General features: G+C 38.8%; 2 protein-coding genes across 2 annotated transcripts in view; one reads left to right on the top strand and one right to left on the bottom strand.

Moving 5' to 3' along the window:
- Positions 1 to 1117: 1117 nt before the first annotated feature.
- On the bottom strand, positions 1118 to 21906 carry LOC120609390 (spidroin-1-like). The gene is made up of 3 exons (XM_039871856.1): positions 21901 to 21906; positions 21114 to 21855; positions 1118 to 1415 (listed from the first exon to the last, which is right to left on the bottom strand). The coding sequence occupies exons 1-3, from the start codon at positions 21904 to 21906 to the stop codon at positions 1390 to 1392; spliced, it is 774 nt and encodes a 257-aa protein (XP_039727790.1). The 3' UTR covers positions 1118 to 1389.
- Positions 21645 to 24041, top strand: part of REV3L (REV3 like, DNA directed polymerase zeta catalytic subunit) — a 136691-nt gene continuing 134294 nt past the window's right edge. Inside the window, 1 exon segment of the mRNA XM_039870451.1 lies at positions 21645 to 22043. Coding sequence (XP_039726385.1) covers positions 21905 to 22043 — 139 coding nt within the window. The 5' untranslated portion in view covers positions 21645 to 21904.

Below are 24041 nucleotides of genomic sequence, written 5' to 3'. Positions count from 1 at the left end.
ACAACCTGGGGGTTCATTATACTATTTGCTCTACTTTAGTATATGTTTGAAATTTTTCCTAATAAAAAGGATTTTAAAAACCTTCAAACATAAATTTCAAAAATCCCCAAAGGATCAACCTTGGGCATAACTGGAGGCAAGTTAAGAACCCTTAAAATAAGAAGTAAACATTTGAATTTTGAACTGCATCTATAACATAGATAGAAAACAAGCTATCAAAATGTTGAAAACATTTGAAATAATGGTCTTTTGACACCTCCGATGTCTCACATCATTGTACTGCTGTTCGTAATAAAGAATGTCTTTCAAATGCCTATAACATTTTTTTAAAATCTATTGCAATTAAAAAGAAAACTTAAATTCATCTTTTTAAGCATCTCTTTTTAGTATGTTTATATCTTTAAGATGTAGCTTAATAAAAATTTATTAGAATTTCTAAGATATAATTTTATTAAATTCAGAGTTAAAAACATTTACCTACAGTCAACTAATAAATTTTCTACAACATCCTTTCACATCTTCCATAAACAAAATATTTTAAAAACCTACAATGGCATGACATAAAAGAGAGCAATAATTATAGTAGACAAAATAATAAATGAAATATGATATGCCTTCTGCTATGTACCTATGAGTTTTACAGAATAATCATTACAACAGATGTCCTTAGAGAACAAAGGAGAATGAGAAAGTATAAAGGTGGAGGAAGGCATGGAAGATATTTTCTGTTATCTTCTACTGTGTGGTCTTTCACTGCACTATTCTTTAAACAAAAAAAGGTCTCTGCAAGGGCAAATCCCGCTTCAAATGTCCCCTTACCCTCCTGACTAGAGAATAATGTGTTTGTGTAGTATATGATTACACCAGACAAGACTGTGAACACATGTGATTTACTCAATGATCCTATTCTGCTTCCTTTTAAAGATAAAGAATGCGTTTAAGTCGATTGTGCATGAGACCATAATAATTCCTTAGAAGGCTCCATTCAAACAGAGAATAATATTACCTTACTTTAAGACATTAAGAGCATAGACATTTCCTTGGCTATTTTCTTTCCAGGCAGTATCAATTAATATTTTCATTTATTTGAAAAGAGAAAAATATAAGACACAAGTAATAGCTTTAAAATAGTTTTAATTTTTCTTTGTATAATCAAAACATCCCCACAAAATGTTCACTTTTCAAAAGTCTTTATATACAAATAACTGTGTAAGATGGAAGAAACAATTAAAAACACAACCATCAACACTACAGCTCCTAACAGTAGGCCAGGTCAGGGTGCAGATCTCATGAAAACAAGCTGCTCACATTCCCACAACCATAGTCCCCCAGGAGGAATCTTGTCCTCTTTAACTTGCTGGGTGGCAGAGCCCAGAGGAATTACTCAAACTATGAAAATCCCAAAGCATGGTCACCTAGGGGGAAATGAGGAGAAAGATATGACTTAAGCATGATAATTATTTTCCTGTAATAACAGTAAACAACCTTAAATGGTAAAGGTTGTGTGAGTTCCAACTTCAACAGATAGCTAATTGTGTATGTATTTACTAAACATAGCATTTGTTAGCTAAGGTGGAAGAAAACATAACGTATACTTGCCATTTGTCTTTAAAATAACATTTATTAAAGCACTCATATTTGTTGATTATAGATACATGTAGGTGGTATTTAAAATAATAAAACATAGCAAATATTTGAGGGCTTATTGTGTACCAGACATTCTGTTTTAGTACTTCATATGGTTTATTTCACTTAAAACTAGGTACTTTGTCTCTAGAGCTCTTGCTTTTAATTTAGCTTGGTTGTATAATGTGAAATTGGATTTTTAATCCCTTTATCACACAGAACTATTCTTCAAGATTGTAAAATCTGTTTATTCTCTGTGAACTTCAACCGCTCTGCCTCATTGTTCACCTTCTGCCTCTAAATTCACCTCTTTCCCTGCGCAACTTGGACCTCTTGTCATTTCAGTTAAGCCCCAAACTCTTGCCCAAACCTGTCCTGCTGAAATCAAACCAAGGCGGTCGTCTGCACCAGCATCTCTGTTACTACTACTGCTTCTCAGCAGTGAAACATTACTGCTGATTTAATCCAAGAAAAATTCATGCTGCCTGTTGTTAAGTGGGCCTGCACTACTGCTCAGCGATCCTTTCACTGACACTGTTTCAAAACTCTTTCAGGGTTAAAACCCAAATGCACCCATCCATCTCTTTGTTGATTATCTTACAATGAATTTATCTAAAATTCATCCAAACTAAGGTTGCCAGATAAAATACAGGATGCCCAGTTAAGTTTGAATTTCAAATAAATAAGGAATTGTATTTTAGTATAAGTATGTCCCAAATTTTTATTATAGAAATATTTAAATGGTATTTAAAATAATTTTAAAAATAGCAAACTATGTACTGAGAGAGTACAAAATACTGTATTGAATGTACTTAACACTAAAAACTTACTGTTTACTTGAAAAGCGAATTTTACTGGGCATCTTGTATTTTAATTCTACTAAATCTAATTCAATCAAATTCCATGCTTTCCATTGTCAGAAGTGCCCTTCATTTTTCAAAGGTCAATTCTCTGAGTTATAACATTGATCTTTCTACTTACTCCAATTACTTCTTCATTCTACATATTCCTTCTCTTCTACTTTCAAGCATGCCCAAGTCATCCCTACTATGCTATTAACAGTCTCAGTTCTTCACCCTTCCATGAGCTAATGCTCTTTGCCATGTCACTTTGCAATTTCTCTAAGGGGGTGATTCAATTCCCCCAGCCCTTGAATCTGGGTTTGGCCCCATAATGGGCTCTGGCAGAAATGCTAGTGTGTCAATTTGGAGTCTCGGCCTTGTATGTTTCTGCTTATCCTCTTAAAACTCTTCTTCTATCTCCATGAGAAAGGTATGCCCAGGCGAGCCAGATAGTCCCAGCAGGAGGATGACAGGTAAGTAAAACAGAGTCCAGCCTAGAGTAAAGGCTTGTAGATACATGAGCAAGCCCAGCTGAGATCAGCCAACCCTCGGACATGTGATCCATAATAATTACTGTTTTTTTTAATTCTTAAAAACTTTAACAATATATTAGTCTTATTTCAGAAAAATATTCATATAATAATTACTGTTTTAAGTCACTGTATTTGAGTGTTGTTTTGCAGCAGAAGCTAAATGAAACATCTTCTTGGCCTTACTGCCCCAAATTTCTTTCTTGCACTCCCAAAAGTTTCCTTTATTGTGTGGCCTCTGGTCTCTCACTACCTATTCTTGTTATCTGTACCACTTCTCTCTTAAATGACACTAAAAATCTCCTAATGGTCAATCCCATAGCTTTGGCTCTGTCCTCATCTACCTTGGCTTCTGTATAGCATCTGACACTATGAAGATCATCTGACACTGTGTAGATCATCTGACACCTCTGTCAAAATTCTCCCTCCTTGGTGTCATTCTGCCCAACTTCAAATTATACTACAAAGTGACAGTAATCAAAACGGCATGATATTGGCAGAAAAACAGACACACAGACCAGTGGAACAGAATCGAAAGTCCAGAAGTAAACCCAAAAATTTTCAACAAAAAAGCCAAAAACATACAGTAGAGAAAGGAAAGCCTCTTCAATAAATTGTGCTGGGAAAACTGGAAAGCCACCTACAAAAGAATGAAACTAGACTGTTGTCTATCACCACACACCAAAATTAACTCAAAATGGGTTAAGGACCTGAATGTAAGACCTGAAACAATAAAATGTATAGAAGAAAACATAGGAACTAAATTTAAGGATCTTGGACTTAAAGAGGATTTTATGAATTTGACCTCAAAGGCGAGGGAAGTAAAAGCTAAAATAAATGAATGGGACCACATGAAACTAAAAAGCTTCTGCTCAGCAAAAGAAACCATCAACAAGGTAAAGAGACAACTATCCGTATGGGAAAATATATTTGCAAGCAACACCTCTGATAAGAGCCTAATATCCAAAATATACAAAGAACTCATATGACTCAACAACAACAAAAAAACAAACGATCAATCAAAAAATGGGCAGAAGACCTGAACTGACACTTCTCCCTAGAAGACATACAAATGGCCAACAAATATTTGAAAAGATGCTCAACATCGCTAGCTATTAGGGAAATGCAAATCAAAACAGCAATGAGATACCATCTCATACCTGTTAGAATAGCTATAATCAACAGGACAAGTAATAACAAATGCTGGAGAGGATGCAGAGAAAAAGGAACCCTCATACACTGCTGGTGGGACTGCAAATTGGTACAGCCACTATGGAAAACAGTATGGAGGGTCCTCAAAAAAACTAAGAATTGACCTACCATATGATCCAGCAGTTCCTCTACTGGGTATTTACTCCAAAGACTTGAAAACCCATATCCAAAGATATTTGCACACAGATGTTCATAGCAGCATTATTCACAATGGCCAGGACATGGAAGCAACCTAATGTCCTACGATAGATTAGATAAAGAAGCTGTGGTAAATATATACAATGGAATATTATTCAGCCATAAGAAGAGATAAAATACTGCCATTTGCGACAATAAGGATGGACCTTGAGATAATCATGCTAAGCGAAATAAGCTAGACAGAAAAAGTTGAAAATCACATATCACTTATATGCCAGACAGAAAAAGTTGAAAATTACATATCACTTATATGCAACAAATGAACAGGACAAACAAACAGATTCATGGACATGGACTATAGACTAGTGGTTACCAGAGGGTAAGAGGTGGGAGGAGCAGGCAGGTAGATGAGGTAAAGGGGGTTAAATATGTGGTGATAGAAAAATCTAACTATGGGAGGTAAACACACAGTGTAAACACATATGCCTCATTGTTAAAATATATAGCTGAAACTTATTGGATTTCGTTAACCAATGCCACCATAAAAAAAAAAAAATTTTTTTCCCTCCATAACTGTACTGCACTCATTTCAATTTGTTCATCTATTTCAGGGGCTCACCTTATTCCACCCTCCTGGGAGTTTATTCATTCCTCCAATAGCAATTATACATTTGATACACATCTTTATCTCCACCCCCAACCTCCCTTCTAAGCTTCTAATTCAGTTGGTTCTCAAACTATAGTGTGCATTAGAATCACCCAGAGAACTTACTAATATTCAGCTTACTAAGGCCCCACTCCTCAAGTTTCATATTCAGTAAATTTGGGGTGGGGCCCAAGAATTTACAATTCTAACGAGTTCTCAGGTGATGCTGATGCTGATTGTAGTTCTTACACCACTATCTTAGTTTCATATTTCCAACTATCTGTCTCTTCCTACTTATGTACAGGTGCCTCAAACATCACATACAGTATTTTTGTTTTGTTTTTATTGTAAGCCTTAGGAACTAATTTGGGCTAACTAAGGCAAAAACAAGAATTTATGAAGGAGGATCAACATGCGGGCTGGCGAACTAGGCTCCAAGTAAGAAAGGAACCAAAAAGAGACTACTTGAGAGTAGAAGCATTACTTCTAAGTCTGAAGATATAAACAGCTTTTCTTGTGTTCTTGAGTCCCTCTGTTCAAGATTCAATTCCAAATGAGAGTCCCCTACCCATACCTTAGTTGCGCCAGATAGAAGTGAAAGAAGGGATTATGGTGGATGTAGCCACCAAGGACTCTTCCTTCATGCTCTTCTAGTTCAGGCCCTCATAATCAAGTGGGTAGATTACAACAATAACCTCTTAGCTGGTTTTCTTGCCCCTAATCAAACTTCCAATTCATTCTCCACATCATCTTCAGTTATCTCTTTAAAACACATGTCATTTTCTTCTTTGCCTTGTCTGGTGTAGTGTTCCTGTCTTATCTTGTTTTAAGGAATAAATTGCTTTTCTTTATGTACAAGTGGTTGAGATACTTTTGCCTTAGCAGACTCAAAAAATGGAAAAGTAGTTTTAGAAGGTAGGGAACACATCCCAATGTTAAACGAAGACCTAGTTCCTGAGTAACCAGGCAAGGGTTAGAAGTGGTCCCAAAATTTTACATGGAGACCCCTCTAGGAGCCTTAAATAGATCAATGTCTCACTAGACTGAAAATTCCCTCTAGACAAGGACCTAGTCTTCATTTTATCACCAGCACTCAGCTCACAAAAGACACTTAATAAAATGAATAGTTTCACCTCCAGGCCTTCCCTACTTTAGATTACAGGCATACCTCAGAGATATTGCAGGTTCGGTTCCCTACCACTATGATAGAGTATCACAATAAAGCAAGTTTCAATCTTTTTGCTAGTTGAGGGTCCTGCCTTCAATTTGTAAAAAAACACAACATCAATGAAGCATAATAAAGTGAATCACAATAAAACAAGGTATGCCTGTACTCTATTAGTCTCCGGGTTTCCTGGTCTGCAGTCTCTGCCTAACTCCTACTATCAAATCCTTCCTGTATACCACTGCTAAATCATTTCCTGCTCAAAACCTTCTGAGTCCCCCATACATGCTTGCCAACTCTAAACTCCTCAGGCTTCAAAGCCTTCCATAGCCTGATTCCAACCAATTTTCCTAGACTTTCTTCTACTCCCTACTTATACTGTCAGACTTATTTTTTCTGCTCTTGTTGGTTTGGTTCCACATTTTGGAATTTCTTTCTACTATGGTGTCTATTCTAGCCTAAATTCAAAGTCTTGTTAACACCTATCAATGTTCTCAATCTTAAATCTATGACCCACCATCCCAGGTTCTTATTGGTGATTTTCCCTTGTACCCTATAATCCTTAACTCCCTGGTTAAGAATCTTTCTATTTGAAGCTTTTGTTAATTAATGTCTTTATAAGAGTTAAATATATACCATCTTAAATTATCATTATATACTTGTATTATTTGTTCTACTAGATTTTAAGAGCTTTTAGGAAATTTCTGTCATGAATTAATCTTCTCTATTCCCCAGAAGATTAGTGCCTTACCCAGAGTAATGAGTAAAATCTGATGAACAGATGAATAAATGGACATTTATCATGTGGGGTGTGTTTAGGGCTAGTCTCCCTGAGGTAGCAGCCAGTGACTGTGCCAGGAATTCCTGAACTGCTACGATCAAGGGGTATAAGTCTTGGCAGCTTGGAAGGTGGGTCTAACCAAAGATGATTGGGTTGAGCAGAAAGCCAAGTGCTAGGGAGCTAAACACAAGCACTGAGTAAAAAGACCCCAAAGTTGAACCTGAGATGAAGTGTAGAGCAAAGGGTATGGAATCAGGCAGACACAAGAGAAACGACAGTAGTTTAATAATAGGTTGATAGGGACCTGGGATGGTAGACTTCTTTAGGGCTTCTGTATAGCATTTACCAAATCAAAAGAAATGGTTTGTTGGTAAAATGCAGTTGCCGAAGAATCAGAAGTTGGGTTGGCAGCCATTTATCATTTCTAGCAAAGAAACACATACATGGAAATAATTTTGTAATAGCAAATATAGTGAAATATAAATAGACCTGCTTTGAGAGATAGATTTAATCTGAGCTCCATTTTCTTTTTTCTGCCCTGTCACCTTAATTTGTTTCATACATTTGCATAAGTTCACATTCAAGTTCTAATATATTTTTGTATTCCTCTATGGATAAAGAAAAAATATTTTAAGAGCTATGATATCATATTACCTAATACCAAATACAAAACTCAGAAATTTTTTTTGCTCTATTTTTTAGACTTTTAATCTACCCATCAGTAAAGCTATAAGAATACTAACGCTGTACCTAATAACCTCTGATTTTTCTACATTAATTGTCCTTAGACTGGAAAAATTCCAAGAATATTTTACAAAGGTTTAAAAAAAAAAACTTAAAAAAGTAAAACAAAAATCTTAATTATAAGAAATGCATATTTTATTATTGAGGGTTCTAAGTTTAATTTCTAAAGCTGCCTTGCCCTAAAAATCATTTGTTTGCCTGTCAATCTGTGAGGTTGGGTTGAGTAAGCTCTCTGCCATACAGTGTTTCCTTGTACTAATTAGCAGCAAGCATTGTGGCAAAGACTAATGTCTACATGAAAAGCACAGCAAAATTCACTTTAAATCCTAATGTAAATGTGCAATAGTCTTCTGAATGAATTATAAAATAAACTTTGTTATTCTGGATTAAATGTTGAATCATGTACACTTTTAAAGCCTGTATTATTCTTCCTGATATTACCGAGAGAAGGATAAACTATCACTAAAATTTAAAAATTATATATTTGGCAAGCAACGTAGAAAAACAGGAAGATCACTTAGCAAAGAGCTAAGCGACCAGGATCCCACTTACTCTGTGGGGTCTTAGGCAAGTCATTTATTCTAAGTCTCAATTTCCTCAGGAAGATTGTAAAATCTAAAGACATAAAATTTCAGTGACTCTTGCAAGGAAGACTGCATTGGAATTGCCTGTGGACACTGTGACTTGGTAGATGTGAGAAGGGAGGGCCTGGGTGACTATAGCTTTATTACACTTCATAAGTGATTCTGATGCATATATTGGTTAAGAACCAATGGTCTAAATAATTTCTTGGGTGTTTTGCAATTCTAAAAGTCTATTTTTTATATCCAATCAATGGAATTTTAATAGCTCCTAGCTTTCATCATTACTCTCTTCTTGTTCATAAATAAATATATTTTAGGAAATAGAGAAGCTGCCTCTAAATTATGAATAATAGCTTACAGTGACTGAGTGCTTACCAGTTCTAAGGTATTAACTCATTAAATATATGTAATTCAATCCTCACAATACTGTGAGATAGGTACCAATATTATCATCTGTATATTACAGATGAGGCACAGAAAATAATTTGCCCAAAGACACAGGGAGATAAGTAGGGAAACTGGACAGTAGAGCCTAAACTCTTAACCAGTATGTTATATTGCCATTCAATAAATGACCTATATATACAAACGGTACCCACCACTGTTCCCTACCCAAGCAGTACTGCTTTCCTTGCTACTTTAGGGGGGAAAAGGATGTGTTTTTAGAAAATTTGCGGGATCGGAAATGATGAAAGGTGGAAGCCCTGGGAAAAGCAAGAATGAAATGACTCAAGGATGCTGAGCCTGAGGCCCTGACACTGTTTTACAACAACTAGAGACTACTTAGATTCACAAAAGCCTGTCTGAAAAGAGTAAATATCCCTAGGAGTGATTTTCCTTCAGTTATCATTTCATTCCATGACGTTTGAGATGTGTTCTTTTTGACCGATAAATATTAATTTAAAAAACATTGGAAATTTATCTTATTGGATAAACTGGACCCAAAACTATAAAGTACATAATAAGATAAATAAGCACCAAAGCTAAGTTAGAGAGTCAGAGAGAAGTAGTGATAATTGAAATGATTCAGCCTATTACTAATTTAGGGTATACAAAGCAGAATTTGTAATACTCTACCTGGCATTTGGAGTATGAGGTTCAAATGGTAGAGACTAATTAATACATTATAAGGATAATCTTCTTTTCTTGGCAGTATGAACAGTGATCTAGATGAAGTTTGTGGTCCTGAATGTACAGTGTTAAATGCCAATCTACATAGCAGTGGTACTTTTTTCTATACGGGTGCACGCAGCAACCTGGGCAAAGGCACCTAGTTAAAGCTTGTGTTTTACCAGGTGAGTGATAGGAAGTCAACAAAGGCAAAGCAGATGCCGGTAATTTAAAATAGAATGCAACGGGAGATCAAAGGAAGTGAAGGCAAGAAAAGACTGATAAGGAGAAAAAAGCGAAGTCTGTGGATTGGAGGTCCCAACACAGAGAAATCTGAGAACAGTAAGAGGCCAAAGTAGAGTGGGGAAGAGCACTAGGAATGAGATGTCAGTAAACTGCGGACAGTTGTACTGGGAGTAAGAGTGAGAGAACTAGGATGAAAGTTCTGGTCAGAGAATATGAAGTCTGCATTTACGAGGTTAGAGGTGAAACAGATTGAGTGTATGACAAGTTCGGAGTGTGGCATTAGAAGCAAGTGGCTGAAGATCACCAGAGATGAGCATGTCAAGGAACTTTGAGGCTGGTGCTAAGTAGGCTGTCTACTTGGGTGATGAATTCACTCAGGATGAGGGCCTGAGTTAATAGGTAAAGAGGAAGACTGTAAGCCATATGTCACAGTCTTTAATACATTTAGTTTTGAAAGACTTTGAATATGCTTAGTAAAGGGAACTGAATATTTCAGAAATGGGATGCTTCCCCCTTACCTATGAGCTTTTCGTGTAAAAACAGTTCATACTAATGCAAAAATAAGCAGCTGTTTAAGAAAAATAGTAACGTTGCCCTTAATTCTTAAGACTAATCTTTGCTCCACTTTTCGGACTTGTCAAGAACCTCAGTTTCACATTTTCATCCTAAGGCTAGGTCTTCTCTGCTAAAGTTGAGTGGAGAATGAAACTACCTGCTAATTCAGGCAAGCAAAACCTCAGTTCCCCATTCTCATAAATTTGTGGAAATAAATGTTTTCAAAATACATTACAACTCAATTGCCCTAGTTCTGATTTAAAAACATCTAGTGAGACCACTGGGTACAGTTCCCCAATACTCTTAAACATACACACACACACACACACACACACACACACACACACTAAGGGTTTTATAATCTTGAAAGAATGGGGTAGCATGCTACTTACTGACAGGCTGACCTTCACACAAAGAACTTCTACCTTCAACAAGCTGAAATTGCTATTACTGATACCTTTGAAATGTTATTGTCTGCCTCAGAAAGCAGCATATTTTGTCCAAGTCATATAGAAGTGGCTTGGACATCATTTGGTCATGAAATGGTGCAATGCAGAGGGCAGCAGGAACTATTTCTGCAGTACCAATCATATATCTGATACTGTGCAAGAAAAAAAGGAAATGTCAAATATGATTCCCAATTTCAAGAAGCTTACAACTTGTTGGTCAATTACATAACACTAGAGTCCAGAGCCATATCTTACTTTTTTTTTTTGAATTCCCCACAATCTCTAACATAGGGGTTTATAGGTATCAACAAGAAGTTTAAAAAAGTTTAAACAATACAAAAAGTTTAGAATTAAGTAATAAAATACACAATATAGGTGACTGAGAGAAGAGATAACAGTTGACCTGGTATCACTGTAATCTATGAAAAATCTCACTCCTATTATAACTTTACATTTTTATTTTGAGAATATACTGACATAGGAAGGTCCCTATTCCTACTCATTATCATTAGGGAAGAAAAGAACCAGGTCAGCTTTCCTAGACGTAAGAGTTAGAGGTCAGGCATATCCTGTGCTAGGGCATCAATAGTGGCTGAATCCTTACTTGCATCCTTTCCCATATAGCCAAGGAAACTAGCCTTAATCAATAGCTCTTTTAAGCATACAAAACTATTGACCAACTTGTTATTGAAACCCTTTGCCTCTTAGATGCTTTGATCTTATATTGTTATCCTTCTATTTATTTATCAAAAAATTATTGAGCACCTACTATATACCATGTATACTATTTAGTAGCAAAGTATTCCTATTATTTCCTTTACTACGTCTTCATTCTCTACCCTACCACTCCCCTTCACCCTGTGCTTAGCCCTCAGCTCTATTCTTTCTGTACATATATACATATCTTATCGTTCAGAAAGTCTATCAGTTCTCTGAAGTTCCTAAAGCCTTTACGATAATACCTCCCAACCTATATATCCTACACATCCAGGTGGAAGAGTCATCTAGAGTGTTTGTAAAGTCTTAAACTTCCTGCTAGTGCTACACTTCACTAAGTTTCTTTCTCAGTCTTTTGCTGTTGGCATCTCTTCCTCTAGGGAAGTATTTATTAGATTCTGAAAATGTTTCAGTACTGAGTCTGTCTTTTCACTATATATCCTCACACAATTTCATCTCATACTCCATATCAGTCGCCAGCTTAAGAATGAATTTCTATTCTTGCTCTTTAAATGCTTTAGGTCTTCAATGAGCCAGTTGTCCCTACTTTTATAACTCCCTTCTTTCTTAAATTTTAAAGTCATGTTCTTTAAGGAAGCCTTCATTCCTCTCCCTAGACTAGGTTACACAGCTCTGCCTCAATGCACTCTGTCCTTTACTTTTGAAGTACGCATCAAAAGAATACTGTTTAATGGCTATCTTGTTCCCCAGACTTGGGGACAGTAAATAATAGTCCATGGGTCAAATCCAACCCCTGTGCCTGCTTTTTAAATAAAGTTTTATTAGAACTCGGACACACTCTTTCATATGGATTGTTGATGATTGCTTTTGTGTATCATCAGAAAAGATGTGTGGTTGTGAGAGACCATATGGCCTGAAAAGCCAAAAATATTTATCTGTTCCTTTACAGAAAAAGTGTGCCAAAAGACTATGGGTACCATAAAGGTTAAATCATGCCCGTTGTTTTCATTTCTACATTCCCAGCACTTAGCCTAATGCCTGGCACATAAATATTTTTGGACTCACTGTAGTTCAATCTCAAGCTTTAACCCATCTTATCAATGATATGAATGAGATCATATTAATTGGCCTTAAAATACATTATAAGCAGTCTTACAATTACTGCTTATCCAGATAATGATTGTAGTATTCTAGTCCAAGGGGGGACACAGAAATTAATCAAATAATACACAAACGAATGGAATACTATAGCCAGACACAAGTGCTATGGAAAAAAAGAAACACAGTATAATTAAAGTATGTAACAGAGAATCATAATCAAATATAGTTTAGGAAAGCTTCCCTGAGGAAAGTGTCCTTTGACCTGAAATTTAAAGAGTGAATTAACTGTGCTTAAAGAAGTAGATCAAGGATGTGCAAACCAGGCAGAAAGAATATCACATGTAATTCTTCTTTGGAGAGAAGAAACATGGGATATACCTGTAACTGATATTGTCAAGTAATGACCTACAAAGTAAGTTCCTTGAAAGGTAAAGGTAGGATCCAAAATGGAGCAAATGCTCAATGGGATATTTATAATAATGTAAAATATGAAACATTCTGTTGTTAACTAACAGGAGAGAAACAGTAAACTATCACATGTCCACAGCACAGCATATTCTGCATCCATTAAAATAATGTATATGAAGAATTTTAATTTTCATAAGAAATATTTCTGCTATAATGTAAAGTTTTTTAAAAAGGCATTCTTTCCACCTTGTAATATATTTCTAGAAAAATTTTCTAGAAGAAAATGGACTAAAATGTTAATCATGACTTCCTCTGGGTGGGATTGAGTATCCCATATTTTCTTTAAAGTTTTCCATATTTTATATGCTATGCATTTAAAACCTTTAAGATTGAAAAAATACATTTTATTGAGAAAGTAAGGAAATGTAAGTGTTGCTCTGTATCTACACATCTGAGACTAGTCTTTCTTGGCCCCTGGAATGAGGATGTAAAATGAGGATATAAACCCAGGAGAGCTCACTGTCAAAAACAAAGATTAGTGGAAGTTTTCCTGGGATGTGATTTATGCTGTGAATATAAGAGTACAGTGGGGACTTTGGAGCCAGAGAAAACTATCCTGAGATATGATCCTCTACATATACACCTTGTTTCTGAGATTTTATATGTCGATTAAATTGGGAACTTAATCTAACCTTACTCTATGTGTGTTTGGTCTCTTCCTTCCTAGCCGTAACCCACTGGAAATGCTCCAATATCAATTCTGGATATGTAATTTAAATGAGGGTCCTGGAGAGCTCAAGCATCAGTTCTAATATTGCTCCACTCTGAAAGCTTCTTTCATTTTTTGTTCCTCAAATGTCATCTTTAATTTATAGGCTCATTGGTCTCTCCCTTAAAATTATTACTGCTAATTTATGTAAGTGGGAGAGCTGAGAGTTGTTTTTAAAAAGTTTTGCTTCTCCCTGTAACTGAAAAGATTAATTGGTTAAAAAGATAAGAACAGAGAGAAATTCAGCTCTCACCACAATGATTAATTTGACTTCCCTTTAGTTTAAAAGAGAGAAATAAAACCTCATTCTTGTAGCCAGAAAATATCTTATTAATCATTCAGGCAATACATATTTATTGCCTATCTTATACCCAAGCAGGTGCTATGCATAAGTTGGGGAAACCTGCATGAAGTCTTTTCAGAGTGGCTAGAGTTGATGATAGCAATTACCTCTAGACTTTGCCATACCTACTTAGGGCTTCCAGTCACTTATAGGAGGGAATGAGTTCCTTTTCCATCATGGATTCATAGAGGTAAGACAATGGATGAAGGGCTGGGTAAAAACTTCCTTTACACTAGGTCAGGGTTTTTTAACCTCAGTGCTATTGACACTTTGGACCAGATAATGCTTTCTGTTGAGGGGGCTATCCAATGCATTATAAGATGTTTAGCTGCATCCCTGGACTCTTATCTACTAGATACCAGTAGCACTCCTTCAGATGTGATAATCACAAATCTCTCCAGATATTTTCCCTAATGTCCCCAGGGGCCATAACTGCCCTGGTTCAGACCAATGGAGTAAACGCGTCGGACATTCAACCCTACGGTAGTTAAGACAACTGAGTTCTACAAAGCTAAAGGAATGGGATAAGGAATAATTTACCTTGAATTTCACTAAATTTACTAGAAAACAAATAATTGAATATGGAAGAACATATGAATCTCGCCAAATCACTATGCCCTTCTGACCATTCCCTAGACTGGAGATGAATGAAAGACACTGACAAAACAGGCTGTTTCTACAACAAATATGACTAGTATATAGAAACTATTCATAAGATTCTTTACAACATAGAAGTAAAAGTGATAGGTCTAGAATTAGAAGGCATGGGCTCTCACTAAATCGCTTCATCTCTGTAGGCCCTCGGCTTCCTGATCCGTAAATTGGAGGAGTGGTGAGAAGGCAATAGAGTGGATTGTAAATAGATCTTCTAATTTTTTAATGCAATAAATGTTAAAGACATAACCCAGGCACTATACTTGGAGCAAGTATAAGATGAAGAGACATGGTCCCTTCCTTCAAGATTATAACCTATTAGAATGACAAACTAACAAACTACTACAATCTAAGAGTTACAACAGAAGCATGTACAAAAAGCAGTGAAAGCCTAGAAAGTCACCTAAATCTGCTTAGGGAAATCAGGGAAACTCTTACAAGGGAAGCGGCATTTTAGCCAACACCTGAAGATAACTAAGAATTTTGATACGAGACATGAAGGGGAAGATATTCCAGTTAGAAAGGCCAAGGCATAGAGATCTGATGCTTTTTCCAAAAGAATGATATATTTAAGGAAATATAAGTACTTCAGTGGTGCTAGAGGATAAATGGGAAGAAAGTGAAATGAGATATTACACTGTAGAGGATAATTTAAATTTTATGTGGTAGACAGATTACCCTTGTAGTGTGCGTTAAATAAGGCTGGAGGGGAATGAACCAAGAGACCAATCAAGTGACGATTGCAATGCCCACCTAAAGGTAGTTAAGCCTACAGAAGGACAGTAATTATGTGGACAGGAATGAGAATATTCAGGAAAGAGAATGAGCAAAACTTGAAGTCAGAATGTTGGGGGGATTATGGCTAAGATTTGTTGAGTATTTTGCCAAGCACTTTTTTTTTTTGCAATAAATCATTTAATACTTATAATATGCCAAATGGGGATGGAAAATAGTCAACTTTGCTAAAAGCTAATTTGCCAAAGAATCAGTTATATTTTATCAAATACTGTTTTAGGGAATATTCGTTTTGAATTTAACAAATGTATTCTTTGGTAAAAATTACTTTTAATGAATTGGCTTTTAGTGAAATGACTTAGAACCTAAGATAACATACTATTATCCCCATTTTATTGAGGAGAAATCTGAGGTTCACAGAAAGTGAGGTTCACAGTCAGCAAAAGCAAGGCCAGGTCTAGAGCTTTTAATCTCTACATGGCTATTAGTATAGTGATAAAGGAAAGAAAATCATCTGTGATATATTGTTTCAGCTCTAAAATCTATGATGTTAATATTCTTAAATCCAGAACTAAAACTTAAAAAAGAAAAAAAAGAAAAAGAAAAAGGAAAAAAAGAGAGACAAAATGAAAATAAGCTCAAAATCTAACATTAAGAGTACCATAGTTTTTTGTGACAACTTCTTTAATTTTTCCTTTGGGGCTTTTTGCCCCCTTCAGCCAACTGATATTGATAATGAAAGTAAGATGATTTCTCTGCTTTTCTGTGGTTCTCTGCTCTTTTACTTAACTATCAGAAATTGCTATCTATCTGGAGTAAACTACCACTTATATGCATGTGACATATAAAACCCACTGGTCACCTTTAAACTTTCATCCCAAATAGCTGTTTCATCACCAATGTAGGTGGTACCATTCTTCTGAGAATGGGGGAAAAGTCATCATAATTCTACTCTCCGGGGTATGAGAATTTTGAAATCTTTTAAAATCAACTATATTTTGTTCTGCCTGAGAATCACTAGCAAAAACTGTGCAGAGCCTTTCTTGGATCTGTAATGGTCATGGTTCCTAGCTGGAGACAGTGGAGTCCACTCTAGGAGTTCAGTGGAGAGCAGTAACCCCTCTTTGGGGGCACTTAGAAATGTTGGGGGACATTTCAGTCACATGAAGTGCCCAGGGGCCAGGGATGTTAAATATTCTGCACAATAAAGAACTGTTTCAACATGGATGGACCTCAAGATAATCATGCCAAGGGAAATAAACCAGACAGAAAAAGTTGAAAACCATATGATATCACTTATATGTGGGATATAAACCTTAAAGCAAAAACGAACAGGACATACAGAGACTCATGGGCATGGACCATAGACTAGTGGTTACCAGAGGGTAGGGGAGAAGAGGGAGAAGGAGGTAGATGGGGTAAAAGGAGTCAATTATGTGGTGATAGAAAGAAATCTAACTATGGGAGGTGGATACACAATGCAATATGTATATGCCTTACTGTTAAATTGTACACCTGAAACACTGGAATTCGTTAATCAGTGTCATCATAAAAAAAAAATAATAATTAAAAAAATACAAAGAAAAGGAATGTTTCACCCAAAATACCAGGAGAAGCCCCCTTGAGAAACACAAAGCTCAGAGTCAACTGCATGGGCATGCAAACTGCATGGGTCACACAGGGCCCAGTACATGGCTTAATGCTCTCCAGTCACCATTTTCAAAATCTTAATACTTTTATGTTTGAACATCTGTTTTAGAAATGAAGTCCAGTGATTCAATGCATCATATACAAAAGCAAAGGAGGCATTGTGTGTGTCCTTTCTTCCCTGCCACACCATTTGCATACAGTCGACATGATGCCTCATAAGCACAGGATTCTGGTGATCTATGATATATAGGAACTCAGGGAGTCACAAAGTGAGTACAAGGCAGGCATGTCACATCTGTGACTGATTTAGTAGAGGTGCTGACAGCTCCGAGAAGCTATGCTTTCCATCTCAACCAGAACTTGCTTCAAGCACAGAAAGAAGGCAATAGCATCCTAAGAAATACAAGTGACCAAAGAACCCTATTGCATCATTTCTTTCTTGTATGCGTTACTTCCCTGAACTACCATTTACCCTAAAAACGATATCATAAGAAAGAAGGGGAAAGGTAGGGCAATTCATAATCCCTTTTCTTTTCAGTCCTTCCTTACTCAGGTTGGTAGGCTGTGTGCATATCAAGAAGGGAAATAAAAACAGTTGAGCTGGTTTTGTGCAGCATTTACACTGTTCTGATAAGCATGAAATACATATGCATGCACACACTATGAAATATGAATTGTGTAATTTTGGTGATTCCACGTATGAGTTAAATGCTCATATTTGCATTTATAAATGGCATTGCATGATATAAAGATGAATGGTAAAATTCTAATAATTTAAAATTCTAACTTTACTTAGAATGACATTAAAAAGCAGACTAAAAAATCATGACAAGTCAAAGGAGAGATGACAGAAGACAGAAAAAGCTTTATATTTTAGTACATATAATGGCAATTTTTTTCTTGCTTTTTGAACAAAGAGCCTTCCCTTTTTTATTTTACTCTGAACCTTACAAATTATTATGTAGCTGGCTATAACTGAACTAGTTTAAGTAAAAAGGATTCAATGGTAGTATTTAGCTTACAGATATCTGAGAGGACAGAAAACAGGCTTAGATAGTACATAGCTAGAAGCAATATCTAGGAAAAACCAAACTAGGAAGAACACTCATCTCACACCACAGGGCTATTCTAGCAGAAACCCATCCCGGCACTGACCTTCCAGTCAGCACCTATGACTCTAAAAATGAATGCCAGAACTCCTCTCCAGCTACCCAGAACCAGACACCTCCACCATGTTCTCCAGGAAATCCCATCTCCCTGAGTGCAGCTGAGGTATCATGTTGCTCCCTTTCACACCCACGTCTTGAATAGATACATCCGACTGCTGGAAACTAAGTTATATGTAGTAATATGCTGAAAACGGCCTGTGATTGTTTGCAACTCTTCCAACTAACTTCACTTTCCATGAAATCACTTTGGTAGTTTAGGAGTATTCATACCATGAAAACTGGCCAGTGCTACAAATCAAGGTCTTTCCCTTACCTTCGCCATTGTTAAACAGTCACCAGCACACCACTCATCTCATGCCAGCACTCTTGCTGCAAGGGAGTCTGTGAAACTGTAGTTTTTAATTTTCTAGCTTCTAAAGTACAGAAAAGCAAGCTAGAAAGGGGTTGGATGAGTTTTGAGTGAGCCATCTTATGAAAACTGCCAAAAAATTATGGTAGCCATTGCCTTCTGTTCTAGGTTATAAATCGCTAACCGGCAGAAGCTAACAGACACTTAACAGTACTGGTAGAGAAGGCTAGGCAAGCTTTTACTAAAGATATGACATGATGAGTATAGGTTAGTGAACTAGAAGATATGATAAAATGCCAATTGATATGTCTAAAATACATTTCTAAGATGCTAGACTATAAGTCCTATAAGGGCAGGGACCATGTCTGCTTTGCTTCTCACTATATCTCAAATCACCTGGCAAAGAGAAGCCCCTCAACAATAACAGAAAAAAGAGATGCTTTAAAGATATTAAGTATAGAGTTCAATTTTGGCATTTCTCATATTGTGTGTAGATAAGCCAATTCCAAGTGATATTACTGTTTTCAGATGAGTTAAACTTCTGGATGACAACAGTTATGATTCTTTCACATACATTACCTCATTTGAGCCTTATAAAATCCCTAAGTTGAAACAGGAATTACTATCTATTTCATAGATAAAGAAACAAATTCCAAAAAAGTAAAGTGACCTGTTCAAACTCAATTTGACCGTGATTAGGGGAGTATTGTCAGATTTTCAATTGAGCATCAACTTAAACTCAAATACATGCAATGGACATATTATCCTAATTTCATGATGCAAGTGTTTTTCTTCAAGAGTGAACATTCTTTTCTTGGTGTTCTAGAAGGACTTAAACTGTGGTTGCAACTGCCTTTTCTTAAAGTTAATGATATTGATTCAAGAAGTCGGAGGAAAGAAACTCTTTTCTAGAAATAGCTCATCTGTGAATTCAACGCTTTTACCTTTTTCTAGTTAGGAATAGTATAATTTAAACATTCTGGATGTACTTAATTATACTATAATACAGAGATTCTCAATTTCCTACTACTTAAGAACCATGAGAGTGGTGGGTGGGGTTGCTAACAATATAGATTTCTAGGCCCCATCCAAAAAAAATGTGATTCAGTAAGGGTCAAAACATTAAAGAATGTTCTAGTGCCAAAGAATGCTGCGAGAACCACTGGTATTGTGCCTCTAACATTCAGCTTGTGCATAATACTTATTTTGCTAGAAAACGCATTTTAGCATGGTAGTCCAATTTTTAATCATTTCCATAGCCTTCTTAAATCAATTTAAAACGTAAAACAATTTAAAAGATTTTGCCTCTTAGAAACATTAGGCAATTTCCTATATATTAGTAGAAATCTTGCCACCTATGTTTATAATTGTGCTCTGAGGTTGAAAACTGTAGGCTCACTTACTGTAGTAATCAGTCTCAAATCCCTTGTAGCATAAATTCTTATTAGCATTATATGTTATGGAATTTCTAGACAGCTTCTTTCTTACCAGTGATCTGTCCCTTTGAGCCTTTTTTCTATTTGAAGAACCACAATAATTCCAAATGAGGATCTCTCATACCACTTCAAATGGCAACCTACCAACCATTAAAATACACCTGTATAACACGTGTGAAAAAATAATTTCTAATTTGGGTAGATTGAAAATGACTGTCAAAAGTCCTAATACAGTGGCAGGTTTCGAATTTGAAACCATGGTTTTTGCCTCCTACCGCTTAATTCCTTTTGTTAAGGAAAAAACCCTTATACATTAAGTGAGACTCGTTTCACAGATGAGGAAACCAAATTATTTGTTCAAGGTCACGCCCAATATTAGTGACCACGTCAGACAAAAACCCATCGGTTCCAATATAATGGCCAACCCAGCTGCATCTATTACTACCCTTTTTTTATTTCACAACTGCATCCCTACTTCCGCCCCCCACACACACCCCGCTTTTAAATAAAGTCGTTTTGTCTAACGGTCCTTCCCCACCCCCTTTTGCTTTCATGCATGCAGAGTAAAACCTAGCACAACCTCTTAAAGAATAATAGTGGGAGTCCACGTTTGTCGCGGGGACTCCCGCCCGCCCTTTTCTTTGGCCGAAAATTCAAAGGCTCTTAATCCTACATTCCTCCGGGGGAGTAAAAGGAGGGAAGTCACCCGGAGCTGACAAGTCTCTACAAGTACACGCGCGCGCTCGGGACCCAGTCTACGGGCCCGAGGTGAGAATGAAGGCTCCACTAGGGCGAGAGGAAGAAAGGGCGGGAGGAAAACACCGTGGTGGGAAATCCTGCGCACTGGATCTGCCAACCCTGGACAAAGCTGAGCAGAAGCGAGCGTGAATAAATCTCACTAAATAGGTGGCTGCAGACACTGCAGCACCGCGTCGAACAAGAGAAAGCCACGAAGTACGCGGCACGTACCGAGAGCAGCGCTGGGGCAGCCCTTTTATAGGCCGAGGCCCGCGTTCGCGCGCCCCCGCCCCTCGCACCGCCCCTAGGCCACGCGCGGAGCCGCGGCGTTCCCTAAGAGGGGCCGGCAGCGTCCGCGTCCGGCCCCGCCCGTTCCGCCGCCTGCCCTCCCGCGAGGCCGCGGCGGCACGAGATCTGCGCCTCTGCTCCCTCCTCCCGCGGGCGGATTTCCTTACCTTGTAAAAAAGCCGTCTCCGCGGTACCCCCGCCTTCTCTGCGGGTTGTGAAATGGCGGTCGGGGCGGTGAGCGCGAGCACCGCAGCTCCGGCCAATCCCGCCTAGACGCCCAAACGACCCTGGCGTTTCCCCCTCCCGCAAGCCCCTCCGAGCCCATCCATGACATCGGCGCTCCGCCGCCCCCTCCGCGGCCCCTCGCCCAGGTGGCCGTGCCCACTGGCCGAGCCATCGTTTCCCCGCGCCGGGCGCGAACCCAGCTTTCCGCTTGCCTCCTCCCTCGCTGCGTGCCCGGGGGCGGGGGAGAAAACATCTCGGCCTGGGTGTCCCACTCGGACGCCCGCCCCGCTCCTTCCCTTTCCCGCCGCGTCCCCTCCCCCAGCTACTCACAGCCCTCCCTGCGCCACACACACAACCCCCTCCCCCAGTGGTTGCGTCCGTGACATCATCATCATGGCAACAAGAGCTGCAGCCTGGAACCGCGGAGCCCGTGTGATTCCCGGCGGCGGCGGCGGCAGTGGCGGCAGCACCAACACCACCGCCGACGAAAGCGCGAGGGCTTCTCTCCTGTTGCCCCTCGCCGGGTGCTCCTGAGAAGGCTGCGGCAGCAGTGCCAACACTGCCCCGCCCGCCGCCGGGGCTCACGGTGTCTGTGTTTAAGAGGAGGGGGACAAACTGAGGGGAGGGGGCGCCGCCGCCACCGTGGGGCCACCGCTGCGGTAGGAGCCGCCGCGGCTGCTGTTGCTACTGCCGCTGCCAGGTCGCTAGTGGAGAGGAGGCGGTGGCGGCCAACATGTTTTCAGTGAGGATAGTGACTGCCGACTACTACATGGCCAGCCCGCTGCAGGGGCTGGATATCTGCCAATCCCCCCTCACCCAGGCCCCTGTCAAGAAGGTGCCGGTGGTGCGAGTCTTCGGAGCGACACCGGCAGGTAAGCGGGCGCTGGGCGCGGGCGGGAGCCGGCGGGACGCCCGGGCTGCCTTCCCCGCCGCGCACACGCGCGCACGCCGCCGGCCCTCGGTGAATCGCTGCCGCGTCTCCCTCCCCTCTGTCTTCCTCGTCTTTCCTCCTGTGCGTGACAAGAGGCGCAAAAATGTGGGTCTGTGCTAGCGCTGCGCCCTCCAAGCGGGGAGGCGGCGGGCGCCGAGTGTTTACACTGCATGAGGCGGCCGAGCGCGGGATCCGCACTCTCGGGTGGCGGGCACGGGGAACGAGCGTCCGCGAGCACCGCTTTCTCCCCGGAGGCTGGGCCAGGTGGCCGCGCCATGTCCTGCGTGAACGGGTTCGCAGGGCCTCGCTCTGAGGTCGGTCGCTAGTGGGACCACGGACACCCCCTGCGTCTCACAAGTGCCCCTTTCTGAAAATGGCTTTACGAGGAGTGGGGAAGTGTCAGTTGTGTTGTCAGTCGCTCTTCCTCGCCTCTTACCAGCGCTCTCCTCTGCCCCTTCCGGGGATGCAGTAGGCTTAAGCGTGGCGCCTGGGGCCCGATAATCTTTCTCATTGAAGTGACCGTGTGGTTCTGCTTGCTGTGAGTGCAGGTCATGAATCCTTCGAGTTTACAGCCTCGGAGTCTGGGGCCGGGGCAGCATCCTCAGGTGCAATGTTTTCAGGGAAATGTGTGTCTGTGCAAGTCGGAAACGCGTGTTTATGGTTCCCACTTAATAGCGTAGATTTCTTAAGGACCACAGCTAAACTAAGCAATACAAACATTTTTACATCTCCCTATGCTGGGTTGTGTAGAGTTGCGTTTCAAATACACGTATATTTAAAACAAACCAAAAAAAAAAAAACTATTTTGAAGAACGAGGTGGGGGAGACAGCAGTGATAAGCTACGTTCTGAAAAGCTCTTGGGAATTTATAATATAAATAGGATAGTGGCCAAATTTTTTTAGTTTGCTTTTCTTCAAGCTTCGAACTGTCTACGTGAAATAATGGAGCTATCTCCAGAAAGGGATGCTTTTACCTCTAGCAATGTATTGTCCTGTGGGATTTTAGATAGCATTTCCCACTTGATGCTCCTTACCCTAATCACCATTCATCTTACTACTACAGTCAGTTTCTGTGGACTACCACGGTAATAGTGCTACTTTCCCAAACACAAGCACTCATTCCAAGCAGTTATATTTTAATGTGAATTCTCTTTGTTAAAAATTTCAACGTTGTTAGATTTGGTAGCGTTTCTTTTTAAAATAGTGAAAAAGATTTTTTATATGGACCTTATAAGATGGGGAATTTGAGTGCTATCAACAATTTATTTAGAGTGTAACATTTAAAAATTTGGAGGCTGGAAAATAGAGGCAATAAAGTATTCTGGAAGATAGATTTTCTGTCCTTTTAAATATAGTGCTGCTGTCTTTGTTTTTAATTGGAATTTCAGTGTAATATACTGTTTGTTCTCACTTCAGGTACAAAGAAAGAATAAAATAGTGATGTTGATGTAGCTCTGTTCCGCCAGATTTCCAAATTGTAAATCGACATGTACATAGGATATAACTGTCATTTCTATGTATTACAGTTTGTATGATTTGAGTTACTTTTCTACAAATAGTTTTTTTTCCTCTACAGAAGTCATTAAATATGTATCCTTGAATGATTTTCAAACTCTGTTTTATGTAAAGGAAAGTTTTGTTTGTGGAAATATGAGTTTCACTGTGAGCTAGCAATAATTCTATTATGTGAGAAAGTAGTCTTTAAAAAAGATAAAGACTGTGATGTACTTTTGTGTTTCTCAATATTAAAAAAAAAAGACAAGTGAAATATTCGTATGAAAGAAATGTTTCTTTTCTCCTGGACATCTTACAATAGATTACCAGCCCCTGCCACCCTCCCGCCCTCACCCCAAGCCACTGTTTTTCAGCATACCTGAAATGTATAATGTAAATGAATATAAAAGTAAGACTTTTTGTACCTACGTTGAGAATATGAAAC

This window comes from Pteropus medius, unplaced genomic scaffold (assembly GCF_902729225.1).
Source record: "Pteropus medius unplaced genomic scaffold, Ma_sr-lr_union100, whole genome shotgun sequence".
Classification (NCBI taxonomy): Eukaryota; Metazoa; Chordata; class Mammalia; order Chiroptera; family Pteropodidae; genus Pteropus; species Pteropus medius.
Note: the sequence above shows the minus strand (reverse complement) of the source record. Positions and strands in the feature narration are given on the sequence as shown.